The sequence below is a fragment of the Protopterus annectens genome, chromosome 14.part0 (genome assembly GCF_019279795.1).
Source record: "Protopterus annectens isolate FY-2018-M chromosome 14.part0, PAN1.0, whole genome shotgun sequence".
NCBI lineage: Eukaryota > Metazoa > Chordata > Ceratodontiformes > Protopteridae > Protopterus > Protopterus annectens.
Genome location: NC_056748.1, coordinates 567,255,900 through 567,280,080, shown reverse-complemented (window position 1 = coordinate 567,280,080; position 24,181 = coordinate 567,255,900). Strand labels below are relative to the sequence as shown.

The following is a 24,181-nucleotide window of genomic DNA, read 5'->3' as shown; positions in this document are numbered from 1 at the left end:
CCCCTCCTTAGCTTTGGGAATCAACCCAAATGTGATGACTGCAACAGTGAAACACGAAGAACCATAGTACATTCGTCTACACTTACCATAAATGTAGATGTTCGAGTGTATTCACTGTTGCAGTCCTGGTTACCCTCTCTCCAGCCCCCTGACTTCTCTTTGCTTCTACCTACCTTTTTTGGTTTGGCATATCTTATACTATGTGTATTTGCTTTTTGCTGGGGGTGATCCATACCATATAATCACTTCCTATTTTGGGGGCACCTGACATCTGGGGCAAGAAAAACTGATGTAATGGTGTCGGCTGCATGTTTTATACCCCTGACGACCTGACGTCATGGAAGAAGCGACAGCATCCAACGCAGAAATCCCAAGACTCTGGTATTCAGGCTGGCTGAGGGCTACCTGTAGGTAGATAACCCAAATGTGATGACTGCAACAGTGAATACACTCGAACATCTACAGTTATGGTAAGTGTACACAACTGTACTTTTCACAAGTACCAGCAGCATATTATGGAACTAATTAAACAAAAAATGTTGTTGCTTCCAGATTGTACAGAAAATAAAGATTTACAACAGCTACTGCATTCTGCAAACCAAGTTAGTAAAGATACTTTGCAGTGTGGTTTTGATGCCTTAGAAGCATCTTGCATGGCTCTGTCACTGGGTCAATACTGAGAAGGAATGCTTGACTGAAGGAGCAAATCTTGCCAGATGATGTCAAAGCAAAATTACTAGATGCTCCATTAAACCAGGAAAGGTTGTTTGGCACAAAATAAAAAGTTCTTAAAAAGATGGAGGAAAAAGCTAAATCTATGCAAACTGTTAAAGATTTCTTACAGGTGCAGCCCCCTAAATTCAGTAGGCATTGGCCTTCAAAAAACTGGTATTTTCCAGTCCCTCCTAGGCATTCTCAGTCCAAACCCAGGGGTAACAGGCCACTAAGACTACAGTCTCAGGGTATGCAGAGATCTAAACAATGGAGTGCTCCCTCCTCTAAAACAGGGAGTAGAAAACCACCCCCTTATGGAAAAAGTTCACAATGACTTGTCTGTCTTCCTTCCCAGCAAAGCCCAGGTACTTGCACCCCTAGGAGGAAAACTTGCCCTGCATGCACAAAACTGGATGTCCATTCCCCAGGGCCGATGAGTCCTAAACATTGTATCCTAGGGATACAGATTCTACTTCCACTCACTGCCAACCCCAAGCAGGTTGCCAGACCTTCCTCCATACCAGTGGGCAGAGGCTCAAAAGCAAGTACTTTCTCTTCTCAGTATCAGGGCTATTCAACCTGTGCCAATAGAGCAAAGGGGAGAGGGTTTCTACTCTAGACTATTCCTGGTGCCCAGAAAAGAGGGCTCTTGGTGCCCTATCCTAAGTCTGTCAATTCTCAACACCTTCCTGGTGGTCCCAAATTTAAAAATGCTTACACTCCAGCAGCTGTTTCCTATGCTAGCCAAGGACTCCTGGCTAGTCACCCTAGACTTAAAAGAAGCTTATCTGCACATCCCCATAAGGGAATCTTGCAGGATATATCTACGTTTCAGGGCACTTCCCTTTGGCTTATCTACTGCCCAGGGTATTCACAAAGTGCCTGGTTCCAGCCATTGCATACTGCAGGCAGAGAAATATTCAAATTTACCCATACTTGGACGATTGCCTGATTCAGACGGACAGTCAGGAATTTCTACTTCAGCACCTGGCATTTGTAAAGAGACTTCTAACTTCTCTGGGGTACACCATCAATGAAAATATATCACAACTGGTGCTCAACCAAAAGATTGTATTCCTGAGAGCAAGCTTGAACACAACTTCCCAGATGGCATTCCTCACTCCAGAAAAACGGGCTTATTTGACAAACTACTTCAAACTAATGGCCACTAAAACCCAGCTATCTGCAAGAAATATACTGCAAGCCATAGGGTTCATGGCCTCATGCATTCTACTAATTCCATATGTAGACTGCATATGGCGAAACTTCAATGGTACTTAAAAAGTCTCTGGTGTCAACATTCTCAGGACCTGGAAACACTGATTCCTATCATTCCTTGTCTAAGGGCAGAGTTCCTTTGGTGGGCAGAGGCATGAAACCACAACAAGGGACTTCCTTTCACTCAACCCCTCACCGCCCAAACCCTGACAACAGATGCATCAGACTATTTGTGGGGGGGGGGGGGGGGGCTCACATGGCAGGCAAATGCATTCAAGGAAAATGGAGCCCAGAACAAGTTCTCCTGCATATCAATCAAAAGGAAATGTTAGCTGTACAGAATGCTCTGACAGCCTTCAAATACCTTATCCTTCCAGGACAACTCCTGATAAAGACAGAGAACACCACAGTTATGTGGTACATAAACAAGCAGGGGGGAACTCATTCCTTTCCTCTGTGCAAGTTAACCATGGCCCTGTGGAACACAGCCCTGAGCAACCAAGTGTACCTACAAGCTCAGTTCCTGCCAGGCAAACAAAATTTACTGGCAGATTTAAGCAGAAATCTTCTGGACCCACACAAGTGGAAGCTGGAACCCAACTCATTAAAACTTCCAATCCACAGGTGGGGGACTCCAGAGGTGGACCTCTTTGCCTCCCCCCAAAACCATCAATTGAACAAATTTTGCACCAGAAATCCCCACAGCCAAGCATGGGAAAACCTCTCAATTTATGCCTTTCCCCCTCTGCCCCTACTCTCAAAAGTACTACTCAAGATCAAATAGGACAGGCCAAGGACAATCCTTATTGCTCCAAGCTGGCCATGCCAGCACTGGTACCCACTCCTACGCAGTCTGACAGCAGTTCCACCCTGGCACCTACATCAGACCCCCTCCCTGCTGTCCCAGCAGGAGTGACAGATTTTGCATCCACAGCTGCAAATCCTGAACCTTGCAGCCTGGCTTATCCCCTGAATACACCACCAGCAACCCTCAGCAAACAGGTGCTGGAAGTCATCCTTGAAGCCAGAAGGCCTAGTACTAGGAAATCCTATTCAGAAAAGTGGAAAAGATATTGCTCTTGGAGCCACTCTCAAGGAAAGGACACAGCTGTGCCCACCTTACCTCAAATCCTAGATTACCTAGCAGAGCTACTCCACAAAGGCCACCTCTATTTTCTCACCCTCTGATCAAACAGTCCCTGAGAGGATCCACTTGTAAATCAAAATAACCATCAAGTGGGCTAAAAGTTCACCAATAAATCCAAATCCAGCCCAACAAAAAGGTGAAGCAATAAAGCTCTGAGAGGACGATTATTAGACCAAAAGTTTAATGCACAGACACCATAAACACTCACAAAAATATGTTTTCATTTAACATACACTTCAACAGATGCAGGCTTGAATTAGACTACTTCTACATATACTGATTCTCTTACATATTAACCAATGAAAAGTGAACCAATTAACAAATTAATTGTTACAACCTAAGCTAAAAAAACATATATATATATATATATATATATATATATATATATATATATATATACACATAACATATAGAGACCACAGCTAGTTATGAATTGTTCATTTTACTGGGTAAAAACATAAAACATCCAACATATAACAACACATTGATTTAAAACCTGTTTAAAATGCATTTTCCCACTTTATATAAATATAAAAAATATTAAATTAGTTTAAAATGTCATTTAAATATTTGTCTAGGGATATGGCAACATTTTGTGAATTGTTTTAAAATTGCAACACACTTGAATGTACATGAAAAATACCAAGGTGTGTGAATATGAACACAATCTCCAGGTAAATGAAATAAATAGTTTAAAACCATTTTTTAGAAAAGGTTTAAAAGGCATATACATAACAAATTATATCAAGGACCACAGTGTGTGTTGTCTCAACTATGCCACAACAAAATCTACTTATAATTTGGCTGCTCTAAGTTTCAAAAGGGAGCTTATGGAAATATGGTCATTCAATCCAGGCTTTTTATTAGCTTCCAGGGTGATGTGCCACCATAGCTCCTTATATTCAATAGTTTCTTCCCATAGCCCCCCTCGAAGATTTTTGTCCACATCACAATCTAGGCTATGCTTGTATAAGGCATTAGTGTCTTTTTTGTTTAATACATCATATATATGTTCATATATTCTTTTTCTTAACTTTTGTTCCATTATACCTATATAAAACGCATCACAGAGCTGACACTTAGCCAAATAGATAAGCCCACTACTATCACAATTTGTAAATTCCTTGTTTTCCAGTAGCCTATTTATACATGGAGGAAATGGCTCCAATGAAAACAGAGTGTCTCCTGCAAATACATATTCTCATTATTGTAGACAAAGGCACATTGTGAACAATGTCCACACTATGTTCCTTTCCTCTTTTTATTCCTTGTAACCCCATAATCAAAGTTACTTTCCAAAAGATTTTTCAAATTCCTGGAGTTTTTGAAGACAATTTTAATACTTTCCTTTTTTATTTTGTTCAAGTCAGTAAGGGCTACAAGTCTGTCCCACTCATTGTTAATAATGCCCCTTACCATGTTGGACCCAGCATTGAAGTCCAATATTAAAGCCCTATCAAAGTTTTCCACAGAGCCTGTATTTACATGTTCTGTAACCTTAACATCCCTCTTACCTGGAATAGGTTGGTATTTCTCTGTTCTACCTTTCAAAACCTCATTTTCTACTTCGAGCAACAAATGATCCGGATAGTTCCTAGATTTAAACATTTTTCTTAACAACCCCATTTCCCTGTCAAAATCCTCATTTTTAGATGTCATTCTAGAGCCCCTAATATATTGTCCTTTAACTATATTTTTCTTGTAACGCTTAGGATTGGCACTATCAAAATGTAGATAGGAATTAGAATATGTTGGTTTTCTGAAAACCTTACAATTAAACATATTGTCACACTTGTATATTTCCACATCCAGGTATTGTAATGTCTCCTTACTGGTTTTGTAGGTGAATTCTAAGAAAATAGTGCTTTTGTTAATGTAATCTATAAAATTAGCCACTTCACTTTCTGGAGCCACCCACAAAATCACTATATCGTCTAGAAAACTCTTCTAGAGAATCCAGTTCTCCTTATAGATAGAATCCACCACATACTTTTCCTCCCATCTGGCCAAGATTATATTTGCGTATGTGGGGACACAAGCTGCACCCATCGCTATGCCCTGAATCTGATGGAAGAATTCACCTTTAAAACATACAAAATTGTATTTCAGGACTAGGTCCAAGAGCTGCATGACAACCACTTTTTCATCTAGGGACAAGTAATTTTCTTCATAAATAATTTCTTCTAGTACATTCAAACCTTCCCTGTGAGGTATCAAGGAAAACAGATCCACTATATCAATGGTTAGAAAAATTAAACCATTGTATTTCTCCTGACTCAAGCACCTTAAAAAATCCCAAGAGTCCTTTAAAATGTTCTTTTTTTCTAACCACAAGCCCTTTAACTTACTATGCACATACTTGGCAAGAGGCAATGTCTTGGATCCATCCGCAGAGACAATGGGCCTCAGTGGGGGTCCTTCCCATTTTTGTGTGTCTTGGGGATCCCAAAAATAGTGGCTATTCTATGCTTTTCTACCTTGAGGTAATGGTAAGTTCTTTGATCAATAGAGCCTTCCACTAATAGGTCCTCCAAAATCATATCTATACTTCGATATGCAATATTTATCTAATTTCTGGATATGGTTGCATATTTATTGGGGCCCCTTAGAATGTCATTCATTTTTCCTTCATATATAAGATCATCCATAAGGACCATCTCCCCACCTTTATCCGGTTTCATAACTCTTAGATTTTTGTCATTTCTTAGTTCATATAAAACTTTTATTTCTGCTGGGTCCAAGTTACTTCTATATCTCACTTTGTCATACTTTTTTCTAATTTCTTTTTCCACAATACCTCCAAAATGTTTAATTTGTGGGTGTAACGGTGGGTTATAGGTACTTTTTCTTACTAGCCCTTCACGTTCCACCTTGGAGTCATGCTCAAACAATATTTGGAAATTAATTTTTCTTGTAAAAATCTTAATATACATAAGTGTTTTGACCAAGTCACCTTGTCTTAGGGGTATAAACTTAATCCCCTTGGATAAAAGTCCAAAATGGTCCTTTGTCAATGTTACAGAACTAAAATTATAAATACTAAAATCACCATATATATATATATATATATATATATATATATATATATATATATAAACACAAATTATCCATGTCCTGATTGATCTCATTCAGGGTGGGCGATATTTACTACCTCCCACTTATGGCTCCCCCACGAAAATTCAAAAACTGTTGTTGCTGGTATTCATTCCTATTTCTGATCCTCTCTGATCTACATAGTGGGGATACTCAGAGATGTCATCCAGTTCTGACACTAAATCACCGACTCTTGTTGGTTCCTTGTTGTTATTACTTTTCCACTCCCCATTATTATTCCTTTCCCAAAATCTCTCTCCAGACTTTGGTTTTGGGTAACTAGTATTGTTTTGGTATTCTAAAATGTCATGCTCTCAATTTTTAATTTTTCTTTTTTATCAAATCATTACAATGACCATCCACTTCCTTTTGAGTACTATGATATTTTTCCTTTTCAGCAGGAATAGCAAACATAAATCACAGTCTCAGTTTCACTCATTAATTTCCCCTTCACTCTACTGTTCTCCTCAGTAATACAGTTTAGTACATCAAGCCCACATCTGTTAAATATTTTTATTAAATCCTGATGAAAAACACTGCCTGGGACCACATTGTTAGGGTATTTCCAAATTCTTAGTCCCTTAGGCACTATACTTTGAGAAATACATTCTTTCAAACAACTATTCTCTATATCAATGCTTTTGCATTTAAAAATAAGTCTTTCCAGTTTGTGCAGTAAGTTTTTGAAAGAGTCTGTTTCAGGCCCCATTGCAACAGTTTTGTTTTTAAAGTTAGAAGAAAAACTAACCTGGAGCCATTCATTGAAATCAACCTGCACATCTTTACGTCTGGAATCTGCATTCCGTTTCTCTTGTCCAGATGAAGTAGGAGACACTCTGTTTTCATTGGAGCCATTTCCTCCATGTAGAAATAGGCTATTGGAAAACAAGGAATTTACAAATTATGATAGTAGTGGGCTTGTCTATTTGGCTAAATGTCAGCTCTGTGATGCGTTTTATATAGGTACAATGGAACAAAAGTTAAGAAAAAGAATATATGAACATACATATGATGTATTAAACAAAAAAGACACTAATGCCGTATACAAGCATAGCCTAGATTGTGATAGTGCCCATTACTTACTTTTCACCTTGGAGAAGGCGGACAAAAATCTTCGTGGGGGGCTATGGGAAGAGACTGTTGAATATAAGGAGCTATGGTGGCAAATCACCCTGGAAGCTAATAATAAGCCTGGATTGAATGACCATAGTTCCATAAGCTCCCTTTTTGAAACTTAGAGCAGCCAAATTATAAGTAGATCTTGTTATGGCATGGTTGAGACAAAACACATTGTGGTCCTTGATGTAATTTATTATGTATATGCCTTTTAAACCTTTTTCTAAAAATGGTTTTAAACTATTTATTTCACTTACCTGGAGATTGTGTTCTTATTCACACACCTTGGTATTTTTCATGTACATTCAAGTGCGTTGCAATTTTAAAACAATTCACAAGATGTTGCCATATCCCTAGATGGAACCCTATCACATGGTCGATAGGCCAAATGATCGACTTTCATTTGGTCGACAGTTCATTTGGTCAGCAAGCAGTTCACCCCCCAATATGGGGGGCTGTGCCCCCCACCCCACCCCCTAACTATATATATCAACTCCAGGGTTGCACAACATTGGGGAGGGGGGCAAATCTGCCTGTCGACCAAATGAATTGTCGACCAAATAAAAGTCAATCAAATGGCTTGTCGACCATCTCAGGTAGACCCCCCCCTAGACACATATTTAAATGACATTTTAAACTAATTTAATATTTTTTTATATTTATATAAAGTGGGAAAGTATATTCTAAACATGTTTTAAATCAATGTGTTGTTAAATGTTGGATGTTTTATGTTTTTACTCAGTAAAATGAACAATTTATAACTAGTTTTTGTCTCTATATGTTATGTATGTATATATATATATATGTTTTTTAGCTTAGGTTGTAACAATTAATTTGTTAATTGGTTCACTTTTCATTGGTTAATATGTAAGAGAATCAATATGTATAGAAATAGTCTAACTCAAGCCTGCATCTGATGAAGTGTATGTTAAACAAAAATGTATTTTTGTGAGCGTTTATGATGTCTGTGCATTAAACTTTTGGTCTAATAATCATCCTCTCAGAGCTTTATTGCTTCACCTTTTTGTTGGGCTGGATTTGGATTTATTGGAGTTCCTGAGAGGAGCTAACAATTTAAGGCCCCCAAGAAGAGCTCCCACCTCTGCCTGGGACCTTAACTTTGTACTAGAGAAGCTCACGCTCCCCCCTTTTGAGCCTGCTGCTACAGCAGAGTTAAAATTCCTCTCTTGGAAAACAGCCTTACTTCTAGCCATCACTTCAGCAAGAAGAGTGTCTGAGTTACAGGCACTAATGGCTGTGGAACCCTTCATTATTTTCCATGCGGACAGGGTTTCCCTCAGGACTAACCCAACATTTATGCCCAAGGTGGTATCCAGTGTGGCTTTAAACCAATCCATCCATTTACCAACCTTTTTCCCTAATCCTCAGAATAAAGGGGAAATTATTATGCACTCCTTGGACGTGCACAGACAGCTCAGGTTCTACCTTGACAGAACTAAACCTTTCAGAAAATCTGACCAGCTGCTAGTTAGCTTCACTACAGGGGCAGAGGGCAAGGCCATTTCAAAGCAAACCATTTCCAGATGGATAGCACACCACATCCATTTCTGCTACAAACACCATGGAAAACCTACCCCACAGGGGATCAGACCTCATTCCACTAGGGCTACCTCAACCTCTACAGCATTTCTCAGGGGGGTCCCTACCAGGGACATCCTAGAAGCTGCATCCTGGAGTTCTGTACACATCTTCACCAAGCATTACCACTTACCTATCTTTTCTAAATCCAGAGCTGGATTTGCCACAGCAGTCTTACAAGGCCTGCTAGCCAGCCCTAATACTTCTTGACTGCCTCCACCCTTCCTCAGCTTTGGGAATCAACCCAAGTTTGATGACTGCAACAGTGAAATACGAAGAACATAGTACAGTTGTGTACACTTGCCATAAATGTAGATATTCGAGTGTATTCACTGTTGCAGTCCTGGTTCCCTCCCTCCAGCCCCCTGTCTTTTCTATACTTTCTACCTATCCTATTTTTTGGCCATAACTTATGAAAATGGTATTTACTTTTTACTATAGGTGTTCCACACCATGTGATTGCTTCCTATTTTGGGGGTTCCTGGCAAGAAAAACTGATGTTATGGCATCGGCTGCATGTTTTATACCCCTGACGACCTGACATCATGGAAGAGGCAACAGCTTCCGACGCAGAAATCCCAAGACTCTGGTATTCGAGCCAACTGAGGGCTCCCTGCAGGCAGATAACCCAAGTGTGATGACTGCAACAGTGAATACACTTGAACATCTACATTTATGTTAAGTGTCCACAACTGTACTTTCCTTTATTTGCGCTCCAGACACTGTTCTCTCATCTCTTTATATTTGTTAAATATTTTTTAGACTTAAAAGTCAACGGACAAGATCTGAGGTATGGTAAGGAGATAGTGCATTACGGATAATGGAGGAGCTCGAGAATTTTCAGTGTTCCACATGCTGAAAAAAGCATCTGATTTGGCTTTGTGGGTCAGATCTGAACCCAACAGTTGAGGAAGAATGAAAATGGACAACATAGATGGAGTGATATGGCGAGTACATATCTTTTTTTCTTTCTAAAAATAGTGTATGTGTGAGACATATCTGAAATAGTTTATCAAACAGTTTGATATTTTTTTTGTTGTCCTTGCTACCTGCCCCTATCCTCTGCACTTTCCCCTTTCCCTCAGGATGGGCACACCCATCTTCCCTGCCTGTTCTGTCAAATGCTTTAGATACTGTTTGAACTTGTGTCACCTAGAATGGTGACAATGCTGTATTCTTCTATGCCACTGTCATAAGCTTAACATCTTAGTTGTATTTAATGCTGACATTTCTTATTTGTCTTTATTCCCCTAAGTTTGAAATTTGCTACGTAAATTTTGATTCAGGATGTCATCTATTGTGGTTACCAATATGACTAATATGATCACTTTGTACAGCTAAATATGCCTGTTCAGATTTTTTTCGGTCTTCAAATTTTTAAATACAAGACCAATAATGTGCCTTTTTTGAGAAAGTAACAATATGCTTTGGTGATGAAGAGCAAAACGCACTTTTTAGAGCAGATTGTACAAATTTTGCAGGTGCAGTGAAGGACAGTAGTTAATGTTATGAATGAGTCTGTTTCGGGTGTATGAATAATAGTAAGTAGTGATCTCCTCTCACATTAAAATCTGATGTGGTGGTGTGTTTTTGGTCATAGTGTCTAATGTACTGCAGTTTTGAAAGCATGTGCACACAGGCTTAAATTAAATAATTACCTGTTTTATTTGCCATTCTCCATTAACCACATTCTGAAAGACTTGGGTGTGTTAATATGCCAACAGTATGTATAGACCTGAGGTGGGATTTTGAGCCAGCATTTAAATTGTGTTCTCTTATTTCAGGTCCTGGAATACTTGAATGATCTGAAACAGTATTGGAAAAGGGGATATGGCTATGACATAAACAGCAAGTCAAGCTGTCCTTTGTTTCATGACATCTTCAGGGAGTTGAATAAAGCAGTACATGAGGATGGGTAAGGATCCATGAAAACTATTTTAACAGAAACTCAGGCACCGAAGAAATGTGTAGAAATATAGTGAGCACTGATTTTTCTACATTTCTAACAGTATATGCATTAAGACATCAGAGTTAGAAGCTTTATCAAATTTTCTTTGCAGTAACAACATGTTCAAACTAATATGTGTCATTGCTTTTCTTCCTGCACTGTCTGTAGCTAAGAAAACCATTACTGAGCTGGATATTTCATGAGCAGAAGTGACATTTTATGTTTCATCTTATTTTACTATGTACTATGTGTCTGCTCTGCATCTTGGGTGTTGCTATGTGTAATACATGATAAATGTGAAGTGTATCATTGTAGACGTACAGAACTCCTCACTGGTTAGTAAGCAGAGTACATTAACATAATCATCATTATAGTTCTACAAGTAAGTTATTCTGCAGTCATTTATTTCCTTTTTGTTGACTTGATGATCATGGGGCAAGGCCCGTTTTCATTAGAGGCCTACAGAGAAAATATTTATTTGCTGTTTGCTTTTTTGTTGATTCTTTAAATCCTCTTCAGCCTGGACTTGGGCTCAGAGATGAGTTTTATGGACCATATGGCTTATTTAAACTTGAATAAAACAATTTTCATAGTTGTTAATATGGAGTTATTATACATGCAACATTATACAAAAGTGGAATCAAATATGATTGATATATATAACATTGTAGTCAGATAATGTTTATATATGTGTGCAGAGATAGTTGTACACTGAGTCAATACAGACAGAATTTATACTTAAACAGAGTTCATTTTACAAAGAGTAACGTGTACAGGTTAATTGTGGTTGCTTTGCAGGAATTGGGCTGCTATTACTTGATTATCGAAAGTATGGATATGGATGGATGTAAATACTTATTTTGCCTTGGGTTACTTTTAGCCTTTGTCTGTAAGGTACTTGCATGAAGCTTAATTTCTTAGGTGATTAAGTAATACCTTTTCAATTTCATGCAATGTCTCCAAAGGTCTAGTTTCTGTTTACAACCAATTCCAGATGGCAGGTTCTGGTTTAGAGAAGGTTTTTCCGTACTTCAGTCTTGAAAGGAGGGGGGATGAGGTTAATGTCATCTTCCTCAGATCCCCTTAAGGGGTAAGTGTGTTCTTATACTGGCAGTTTTCTTCTTATTCGGCAAGGGGGAGGGGGCGAGTTTGTTGTTTTTTGAATAGCAGAGTACTAAGAAAGGAGGCCGATCTGTGACAGGAAGCCAGTTTAAATATTTTATAAAATTACTATAGTGCACATGTGAATCTTCCAGAAGTACAAATCTGAATGGAGTGGAATGCCAGTAATTTTAGGGAATAGTTTTTTGGAGAAGGACATTGTTTACTAAAACAACTCTGTATGATGGTGACAGAAGACATGAAAGTTTATAACACAGCTTAAGCTGAGACAGGACTTTGATTGTGATATTGCCTATATGATTAATAAAAACAGTCTACTGTTTCAAATTCTCAACTCATATCAACAAAAACACCAGCAGTTATGAGACCTCAGTTCATATTATGGTAGACAGTATGAGTGGAGTATAAAGCAGCTTAAGCTGAGTCAGGACTTTGATTGTGATATTGCCTGTGTGATTAATTAAGCAATAACCGATGATGAGGTGTGGTATATTGAAGATTTACTCACAGTTGGAGTGGTTTAATCACGAGGGCGAAGCCCAAGTGATTAAATAAAGCCAACCTTGGGTAAATTTCAATATACCACAACCACAAAGTCGATTATTGCTATTATACAATGACATTATTTAAGAAAAAAAATACTTACTTTTCTTAAATAACATCTTTGTATAATGGCGCATTACTGTTCTTCCGCTGGTGGTGGTATACTGCTTCCTTGTGTTGATGTACTGAGCATGAGTATGGGACTTGTATTCCCATGCATACCCAGTACATCAGTGTTTTGAAATGGAAGCAACAGAGAAAAGAAAGTATCCATTGCTCCATTTTTTTTCTTTTTTTTTGTATTTATTTTAAAAAATATAAGGTTTTGGACACTTTATACCAATAGAAAAAAGTCTGGGTGACCGGACCTTTTTCCATTGGTATATTGTGGGATTCACAACAGGCACGCTGGCCAATCAGCGTGCAAGTTTTGGAATATTAATGGGGGCCATTGTATAATAAAAGTTAATTATGGGTCTAGTGTAAGGCCTAAGTATTTATATACCCCCTGCAGGCCTGTGATTGACAGTGAGGGTAAAGCTCATCATTTCCGGGATGTTACATATGTGTTAGTAGCACTGATAAGTAACTGACTGCTGAAGGACCACTGACACAAATCAGTGAAATGTGCCTGTAGTAGAGCTTGCAGATGTTATTGACTTTGTTAGCCTGCAAAAGTAAGATATTATTTGAGTAACAAATAGAATTCAAATCCAGTAAATGATTTATGAAGTGGGAAAAAGTAGTGGGCTTAATTCTGGGCCTGGGGTAACTCCAGAGCTATGGATTCGATTTGATGAATATTGATCATTGCAGTATACTAGGAAAGAACTGTTGGATAGGCAGATTTAAAATCAAGGATTTATGTTTTTCCCCAAATTAATTTTAAGTTTCCATAGTAATATGTTGCGGTCTACAGTTTCAGATTCTCAACTCATGTCAACAAAAACACCAGCAGTCATGAGACCTTAGTACATGTTATGGTAGACAGTATGAGTGGAGTATTTAAAGCTGTAGCAATGCTCAAGGCATTGCAGAAGTCATGCTGTCCATCTGATACCCAGCCATAGCTGTTTATTTGTTTGAGTAATTGTTTTAGATATTTTTCAGATATTTTGGATATGGGGCAAAGAGTAGAGATTGACCAGTAGTCTTTTGGGAGTCTAAATGAAGCTACTTTTGGAAGAGGGGTTATGGTGGCATGCTTAAAGGCAGTAGGAATGATTCCTATGGTGAGTGGCATATTAAATAAGTAAGTGAAGGGTTCTGCAATTTTATCTGCAGCTTTCCGCAGAAATGTAGGATGAAATTTGCCAGATTTGGTGAATGACTTATTTAGGTTTTTCAGTAGATTTTTGAATCACTGGTGGAAATTTCTGCAGAGTAGAAAGTGACCGCATATTCAGCTTTAGGACAAAACTGTATGTTGCCATCTATAATTTGACTTTGAAGAGTTGACCTGAATTGATTAGTTATAGCATGGATAAATTAAGTTAGAAAAGATTTGCAATCAGCAAAGTTGTTCTTAGAGTAAGATGTTATTGTTGAAGATGAGGAGTTACTTATATAACTTGTTTTTTTTAATTTCCCTCCAGAATTGTTTAGTTTTACTGATGGCATTACTTTGTCTTTCCCTTAATTACCGAGGTTTAGGAGCATTGCTAACTATTCTGGTTGGTTTTCTGTATCTGAGGTATAACTGTTCAGTCAGAGGCATACTTGGCCTTTCAGCCTTCAGCAAGATGTAGGGAAGAGAGTCCTGAACTGAGGATAGGCTAGAGAAAAACATTTTTTAACTTGTGAAGGGTCAGTTTTACTGTGCAGTGGAGACCAATCTATTGTATCTAGAATCAGATTAAGATAGCTTAGCCCATGTTCTGGAATGGGTTTACAAATTACTTTCTGTGATGGGACATTTTGAGATTTTGAAAGGGATTCATGTCAATTCACTGTGGGCGGTTTCGATGAGCAAAAATAAACTGAAATCAGTTTGCCAAAACCACCTTCAGCGAACACTGAAGCAATTTTTCTGCAGTGGGGTAAGCCCCCCTGCAACTCCCATGTGGGGAGGACATCCACCACTCCCCAGAATTATATATAACAACTCCAAAGTTACATAACCATGGAGAAAAAGGCAGTATCCACTTTCTTTGAAATGGTTTTGGCAAACTGGGTTTGGTTTCTTTGCATTTGCTGAAATTGCCTTTGACATGCTCCCCTTTGAAAGACCACATTGATTTCACAGGTCAGTGTTCGCTAAAATTGTTGGTTAGGATATCAAGATTAGTGATTAGTGCATCTATGTTTAAGGTTAGTTATTATAAGATAAAGTATGAAGTAATTCTTTGAGTGTTTGGCCTAGTTGGGTATTTAACTAGTTCTAACTAGAATTGTTATAACAATTTTTTTTTGTTTATTGCAGTTTTGACAAGTTGCATTAAAGTTAAAGTCACCTAGTAGGATAGAGTCTATAGGAGGGGCCATTAGGAAAAAATGTATTGAATCACATTTTATGTGTGCATTAGAGTAGTTGGGGGAGAGAGATAAACTGATGCATTAAGTAGGTGTGCATGCTTTCCTAGTGGCAGGTGACATTAAACTCCAGTTTTGATGCATTGTCAATGGTAAAGTTCCATTTAGATGCAGTTAGAATTTCTAAGGAGTATTTATGCTTTATTAATAACAATGCCTGTCCTGTTGGCCTAATGTCAGAGATTATGGAGTAGTTGTTTCTTACAGTATGAGAGGTAGCTGGTGTCTTTTAGGTAATTTTCAGAGATGTTTGCTTGTTCTGTGGACAGCTCAAAGATCTGTCCATTTATTATTTATATTGCAGATATTTAGGGTTGCTAGTTCAAGGTCTTTATTAGTGGTTCTGTCTGATGCAGCATTAATGTGGCTTAAGTTTAGAGGAGGTCCCTGATTTCAGAAATATCTGAAGGGCATGGTAAAGCTTTGTTAATAGGTTCTGCAAGGAAATTTTGATGAATGGAGTATTTTGGAGTTGACTGGTTTGGATCAATAAGTGTTTTTTTAGAAGTGTATGTTAATACCTTTGTGGAATGAGTATATTGTATTGGTAAGCCAGTATGATAGTTTGGGCCAGCATGGAAGTGATACTTGGATTTTGTAATTCAGCATTGAGTTATGCTGTCAGAAAGACATAGTGCTCTTGAGATTAAGAGTGTAAAATGTGTCATGTTGAAGTGTGGGTTGTTTTCTAAGAGTAGAGGAATAGATTAGCTCTTGTGGGTTGTCATGGAGAGGGGTGTAAAGGAATACTGATGTGGTGGACAGAAGTCATCTATGTATTATGTAGATATTGTAATGTTGGGGCAGGTTGAATAGTAAAAGTATGGTAGAGCAGTTGTGGTTAAGTATGTGGCTGGTAAGAAAAAATACAGTGTAATTGGGATGAGAGTAGGTTAGGTGCTTGATCGAAAAGGAAGGGTACCATAACGCACTAATTATTACAGGGAAGGAGTTTTAGTGAGGACTTGTATCCTAGCTTCTAATTATGTTGGAGAGGAGAGAGAAAGAGAGGCTGTTAACCTGTCAACAAGGGCTTTATATGTCTATATATATATATATATATATATATATATATATATATATATATATATATATATGTGTGTGTGTGTGTACATACATATGTGTATATATATATATATATATATATATATATATATATATATATATATATATATATGTATGAGTAATGTTTGTGAGTAAAGAATGTCGGTTAAAAGGACCAGCAAGGTACAGCCTGGGCTGAACATACAAGGGAATGATTTTATTGCTGGTGTTGTAACATAGGCTGTGGTACAAGGGAGTAGATTTATCTTTTGGTGGCAAAGCAGAAAAGAGTTGCAGAGTAGTGCATCTGAGGGTAAGATAAGGGGGACGTTTCTGAGAGTAAGTATGAAGGAACCTTGTGTTAATGGGGATTAGTAACCTAGCTACTACCTAGGTTCAAGTTGAGAGAAAAGGGACAGTGTTATGTGATGAGGTTTATGACATGAACGATGTAATCTAAATGCCATCTAGTCTGAGACATAGTAAGAAGGATGAATGGGTAAGGTATGTGATACGAACTAGTATTTTTGGTATTGGTGTTAATGTTGTCACCTAAGTTGAGAAGATTAGGGACGGAAGTTTCTGGGCAAGCTGAAAAAGAGTGATTTGGCCTAGCTGCCTTCTAGGCTGAAAAACTGGGAAAGAGTTCAATGTGTAAGTACTGCCATGGGGGTCTTGTGTAAATGGGTGATGATACCTTTGCTGCTGCTTACATTAAGAGCAATAGTTTAGAGCTTTATTAAAGAGCAACAGAGGCAGGCAGATAAGGATTAGTTACCATGTAGGTTGAGAGATAGTGGGAGGATTCAAAAAATCAGTGAAATGGACTAAATGGATTTCTGATAGTGGTATACAAATTTGATGGAGGTGTAAACACGGGAAAGATGCATCCTAGTTGCCATCTAGGCTGTCAGATAGTAGGAGGTATGTAGGCTGCAGTAGCCTGGCTACCATCTCGGATAAGAGATGGTGGGAAAAGTTCAGTGGGTGAGAATTGCAGTAGAAATGTGATTTATTGTGTAACCTAGGTGCCACCTAGGCTGAGAGAAAGATGTGTAATTTCCTGTTAGAAGTGTAGAAGCAGATAGATACAGCTTCCTTGCTATGTAGGCTGTGAGATGTATATAGAAGTTGCACAGGAGTGGGTGTGGTAGATACCAACTTGGGCTAACGGATTTATTACCTAGTTGTCATGGAGGTTAAGGGCAAAAATTGTCTGTTTTGAAAGTAATGTAAAAAAAGAGAAGATGCAGGCTACCTGCTAGCTAAACTAAGAACGTAAGAGAGTTCAGTGATTGAGGAATCAGATAACATATTATTCGTAATGAAAGAATGAAGTCTAGCTGCCATCTAGGCTGTAACGTAGTATGAGAATTCAGTGAAAGTGAGCTAGAAAGGTACGGAAGAGATAAGCCTGTTACTCGTACCTCTCAATTTCTTTGCTCAAGACTTCTGAACAAAGACAAAAATAACGGGGGACAAAATCAGAGACAAATTTTTTTTTTTTTACTTTTGCTCTTAATTCACTTAAGAATTTAATAGAACAATGATTTGCATCAATGTGTGTGATACTGTTGACTGACTGTTGTTGTATCTCTTGGCTTTTCCTGGTTAGGGGTTGCCACATCAGAACTCCGGTCCGCTAATGATTGGCAGTAGATTTTTACGTGCTGAGTTGCCAGCTCTGATGCACAACCTTCAACGAAGGTACGCTCATTCACGCATGTCTCCACACAGAAGACACTTTAGCTGAGAATCAAACAGGACAACGTCTTACTGTGAGGACTGACTGTAATCCTCAGTATTTTTCCAGAAAATCAAAAAAGAAAAATTGTGAGTGATATGTCAAAAATATTTGGCAGAATCGATAACATTCTGTGAAGTCAGAGACAATGCCAGTGTAAAAGCAAAACATTTATACAGAGAGAAAATAAACCTTAAAACATGTTTCTCACTGGATGTTGCCAGCATATTTGATGCCTGTTGTGGTTGTGACTGTGCCTCAGACAGCCTGGTTTCATTTACCATCCTGTCTGCTGGAGGAGTCAGTCAGGGACAGATGAAACTGAATGGCTAACACTGGCTCACCCCTGCCAGGGAGAGAATGTTGGCAGAATGCCAAAAAGTGCATTGTAGTATCTTTGGGGAAGACAGCCACTCCAGCAAACTACTGCATTAGCAGTACACTCCTAAGAGTAGAATCTGTAAGTCAGGGATTTGGGAACACATGTTGACAGTGACTTGGCATTTGACAGTTGTGTGTCTATTGTAGTATGGAAATCATTCTGTGCTGCACAACTTATAAACAAGGGTATGATATCTAGATCCAAAAATCATTGTTCTGCTGTATTCTGTATTGTATGTTAGTGAATACAAGGGGAATTTTAAGTTTTAGAAGATGTTGTTGTGTTTTACTTTTGACTTTTGTCAAGTGTAACTTCAGTACTGCATAATCATTTATACATGGTGTGGAAGGTTTTTTGTAATTAAAATGGGAAGTTTAACTTTTAGAAGATGTTGTTTTACATTTGCATGCCACTTGAAATGTGATATGTCAGACCTCAAACCATGTTACTTTGCATTTTATTTGGCTCATCAACTGTTGTTATTTCGGGGTTTCTAAACTGTGGGAAACATGACAAGGTAAGTTAATGACATGCATTTTTCATTCATGATGTCTCATTCCTAAGTTGCTATATTTCATATAAGATGCCGTTCCCATGCTCTCATTCAGCTAACAGAACACATTCATCAGTATTCATTTCGGCACAGGAATGAATATTCAGCAGATTCAACAGCCCACCAGGAATTGTCGGCCTGGAGGATTGGTGAGCGGGATTTGCTACTGCGCATCCTGCGAGGTACTGTTCTAAAAACCCTTTTCAAAATAATTAATCTCCAAATGAATGGTAAAAAACAATCCCGATGAAAAAGGAATGGCAAAATATATCATATTTGTGGTATCACATAATACATTGTGTCAGAAAGGACCTGTAGCTGAAAACAAAATTATATCAAGATGGTAATCCCCAGCAGGCCATTTTGGGTCAGAACAACTTATAAAATAATACAAATTGGTCCATTATGGAATTTCAAAGTATGAACTGCTGAATCTAAGTTAATTGGAAAGAGCTTATCAAATTAGCAAGGTTTTAATTCTTGAGCATTACAGTGCAAGTAAGTGAACCCCCTTACTCTTTTTATCCCTACCTGCAAGACTGTACAACCTGAGACAGAAGACGACAAACCATTTTCTTGCATGCAAAACACTTTATTACACTGTAATAGTCTGTGTTTTGATGAAGTGCTGATTCAGTAACTTTATTTTGATTAACTGAAATTCATCTGCTTTTTGACTGATCATCACGTATCCTACTAAACTCAGAGTAGTGCCAGCTGCCAGGACATTAGTACCAAATTTAAGATGAAAGTATGATACAGACATATGTTTTTCAGATGTTCAACATGGTACCATAGCAAACATAATGACAACAATGCATTATATAGGCATGCAATGGTATGTAAACAGGCAGATTTTAAATTTTGGGTGCTAGAGGAAATTCAACCCATGGATAGAGGAGGTGATTGGGAGACTAAGCTAGAGTACAGGGAAATGATCTGGCAGTTGAGATTAGATGCATGTAGTGGAAAAGGATTAAATGATCATATATCTATAACTCCGGCGTTAAAAATATTGGCGGCAGACCCAAAGAAAAGGTAAAATGACCAGACACAAGAAAAACTGTAAAACTAATAATCATTTGAATTAAACCAGTTAATATGTTTCTAAAGGGTTTAATCATGTTTTTAGGTTTGTAACATATTTTATTTATTTATATATATACACATTTTTTTATATATATAAAGTTTGTTATTCTGATATTAATACAACAATTTTTTATCAGTTTCAACAATTTTCAACAAGTTCTAACATTTTTAAACAAAATTATTAGTATTAGGTCAATATTATTTATTACCAATATTTGGTGATTTGTTAAAATACTCTTTAACACTTGTTTTTATGAATATATTGATAAGAATAGGCTTCGCCAAGGTATCATCTTTTTTACACAAATCACATGGTTATTTTTAAATGATTTTTAAATGATGTATAATTACACACTATTAATATTTTTAAATTTTTAAATATGTATTTAATTCATTCATTCATTTTTTATATATATATCTTATATATATATATATATATATATATATATATATATATATATTACATATATGTATATTTGTTATATTTGTATATATTTTTTATGTCTATACATATATATATTGGGATAGACATATGCATTTACTTTGCATATAGGTATTCAACAAAACATTTATTCGTAGATTCAATCAATTATTAATTTTTTGGGGGGGGGGTTCCTTGTTTTAACAAGTCAGTATGTACCTATTTACAAATGTGCCTTTGGCAACAACTGAATATATATATATATATATATATATATATATATATATATATATATATATATATATATATATATTGTATGCAGGTTGGCTTATTTAACAAATTTTATTCAAAATGTTTTTGCAGTATTACATAAATTCATTATTGAAGTCTAGCCCTTTAAATTATAATCACAAGCAATCAAACAGACAAATGTCTAATTAATAATTAATAATTTTAAAATTATGTGTGATATATAAAGTAAGAATTGTAAATGGTAACTGGATTCTGAGGAAGTCTCTGGTGTAGGAGATGAAAGCGCTAAATCAGTTACTTTTCTTTTATTCTGTTTGAATCTATGTGTTTAAAGTACATTATTTTTATGTGCTTTGAGTTTCTTTTTTGGTAATAAATTCTTCAATTAATCCGTGTGAGATCGACGTTTGTATTACCTATGCAGAGTGATACGTGGGTATAAGGACAGCCTTTATTGTATTTGGAACAACGCTCTCAATATTGGACTTCGTTTTAAAGATGTTCTTCGTGTTTCACTGTTGCAGTCATTACATTTGGGTAATCTGCTGGCAGGTTGCCCTCACTCGGCCTGATTAACAAAGTCTTGGGTCCTGCATCGGCTGCTGTCCCTTCTTTCATGACGTCAGGTCATCAGGGGTATAAAACATGCAGCCGACGCCATTACATCAGTCTTTCTTGCCACGCAGTGCCCGAAGCAGAAGCAGTTTGCAAGTGCCGGTCGGCCGACTCCTGAAATTTTCGTTTTCGAGTTTCAGAACCGAACTCTTCAACTAAAAGCTAAGTACCCCGTTGGGGAAACTTTTTCTTGCTCCTTACCAATGTCAGTAAAAGTTACTAATTGCATTACTTGTGGGAAGCAAATACCTCATAAGGATTTTCATTTGTACTGTATTCCTTGCCTAGGCCCTGACCACAACGTGCCTTGCTGTCGGTTTTGTGCTAAATTTAATCAACTCACGATTAGAAGTTGGTATATTTTTGTTTCTAAATATTTTGGCTCAAGATTTAACTATCCAGAAATGTCATCGGTTAGCAGTCCGACTACTGGAATACCTAAAAAATGCAAAGAAAAAGACAGAGACAGATTGTCGAGGTCCAAAACCGACGATGATGCTTCTCCTAAGCCAGTCGCCGGTTCGCCGGTACTCATTGAGGCGCTTTCGCAGCCCCTGATACCCGTTACTTCTGATTCGCAGGCCTCTACTGGGACCCATTCGGAGTCCAGCATGCCGTGAGATGCTTTAACTATTGAACCCGCTGATGTCTCTATCTTAGATGGGTCTGGAGCAGGCACCGGCTTCTGAGGGTGTTTTCAGGCCTATAGATTTGTATATTAGACCAACACCATCTTCAAAACTAAGGCCAAAATCTAAATCTATGTCTAAAAAACCAACCCCTGGGCCACATGTGCAGGCCCCTATGCCTAAAATGGCTTAAGATTTAATTACTCTGATCAGGGGTAGCCAACACCCCCCCCCCCTTCTAAGAGGCCTAGGCAAGACATTGATTATGAATCTTCTGAACAGGATTCTATTTCTTCTGACTCTTCTAATGAACAGGATTTGTCTATTCCTACTTATGAGGACTCTGATGCAGAGGATTCCATAACTTTTGCCTCTCCCCCTGAGGATTTTTCTTTTGGGGAAACTTTACATGCCTTAAAGGAACATTTCCACTGGGAAAGTCAGGATTTCTCTGAATCTAAAAAGAGACTTAGGGATTTTCTTCTTCTTCCTCAGCATAGGCCTTTGCATATACCTCCTGTTCTAGACATTGTTGATGATGCTTTTTCAGAATCTAGTATGACTCATGATTCTCTGCCTCCGGCTCCTTGTAAGCCAGACAGATACTACAGGGTTCTAAAACCCTGTTGCTGATCCTGAAACCATTTCTCAGAGTCCCAAGGGCATTAAGGCCTCTTCTGCCAAAAAATCCTACTCCTTCTGATAGAGATTCCAGGGTGCTGGATAGACTGGGTAAGAAGGTTTACACTCCTGCAACCTTGGCAATCAGGGCTTTAAACTGTCAATTTCATATGCTTAAATATCAACAGCATATCATGGGACTACTTAAACAGAAAATTATGTTAATCTCTAACTGTGTGGAAAATAAAGAATTGCAGGACTTATTGCATTCAGCTGAACAAGTTGGAAAACATACTTTGCAATGTGGTTTTGATTCCTTGCAGGCTTTTTGCAGGGCTGATGTAACTGAATCTGTGCTAAGAAGGCATGCTTGGCTCAAAGAGCAAACTCTGCCTGACCAGGTTAAGGCAAAATTATTGAATGCTCCCTTACAACAGGACCGTCTCTTTGGTAATAAGGCTGAAGAAGTGTTAAAAAAGATGGAAGATAAAGCTAAATCTATGCAAGCAGTGAAGAGAGTTCTTACAAGTGCAACCTCCAAGATTTAGTAGGCACTGGCCTACTAAGAACTAGTCCTTTCCAGTCCCCTCAAGAGCCGCTCAAGTCAAATCAAGACATTCCAAAGGCTCCAGGTTTCAGTCACAAGGAACTTTTAGAACAAAGCAATGGGGTGCCTCCACCTCCAAATCTGGAAACAAGGCACCTCCCTGTGGTAAACAGTCTCAATGACTTCCCACTATGATCACCAAGCACTTACCTCTTAGCCGCCCCTTTGGGGGGAAAACTAACACTTCATGCAGAAAACTGGCAACTTATTACCCAGGACAAATGGGTTTTAAATATAGTATCCCAGGGATACAGATTTCACTTCCACACGTTGCCAATCCCAAACGGATGGCCAGATCTGCCCCCAAATCAGTGGGCAGAGGCCCAGAAACAGGTTCTGTCCCTCATGAACATGGGGGCTATTCAACCAGTACCAGAAGAGGAAAAGGGACAAGGTTTCTATTCAAGACTTTTCCTGGTACCCAGAAAAGACAAATCATGGCATCCAATTCTGGACTTATCCACTCTAAACACATTTCTGGACATAAAATTCAAGAGCCTCTTCAACAGTTACTACCTATGCTAGGCAAAATGCCTGGTTGGTAACTGTAGACTTAAAAGAGGCTTATCTCGTATCCCAATCAGGGAATCTTGCAGAAGATACCTCCACTTCAAAGCAGGCTACTTGCATTACCAGTTCTCTGCACTGCCCTTTGGCTTATCTACTGCGCCCAGGGTCTTCACAAAGTACCTGGCACCAGTAATTGCATTTTGCAGGCAAAGAAACATTCAAATATATCCATACCTGGATGATTGTCTAATTCAGGCAGAAAACAAGGAAATTCTTCTAAAGCATCTGGCGTTTGTAAAAAGGGTTCTAATTTGTCTAGGGTACACCATAAACGAAAATAAATCACAACTGGTACCCTCTCAAAAAATTACATTCCTGGGTGCAAGCTTGAATACAACTGCCCAGATGGCTTACCTTATGCCAGAAAAGCAAATTCAATTGATGACTTACTTCAAACAATTGGCCACAAAAACCCTGCTATCTGCAAGACAAATTCTGCAGGCCTTGGGGTACATGGCCTCCTGCATTCTTCTAATTCCATATGCAAGACTGCATATGAGGAAACTTCAGTGGTACTTAAAAAGTTTATGGAGTCAACATTGTCACAGCCTGGAAACAATGATTCCTATTATACCTTGCCTGCAACTAAAGTTCCTATGGTAAGCAGAGGCCTGCCACCAAA

General features: G+C 38.1%; 1 protein-coding gene across 1 annotated transcript in view; it reads left to right on the top strand.

The window, feature by feature from the left end:
• MINPP1 (multiple inositol-polyphosphate phosphatase 1) overlaps positions 1 to 24,181 on the top strand; it is a 1,197,381-nt gene that overhangs the window by 690,542 nt on the left and 482,658 nt on the right. The window contains exon 4 of the mRNA XM_044056308.1: positions 10,672 to 10,788. Within this exon, the coding sequence (XP_043912243.1) occupies positions 10,672 to 10,788 (117 nt within the window). The remainder of the gene's footprint in view (positions 1 to 10,671; positions 10,789 to 24,181) is intronic.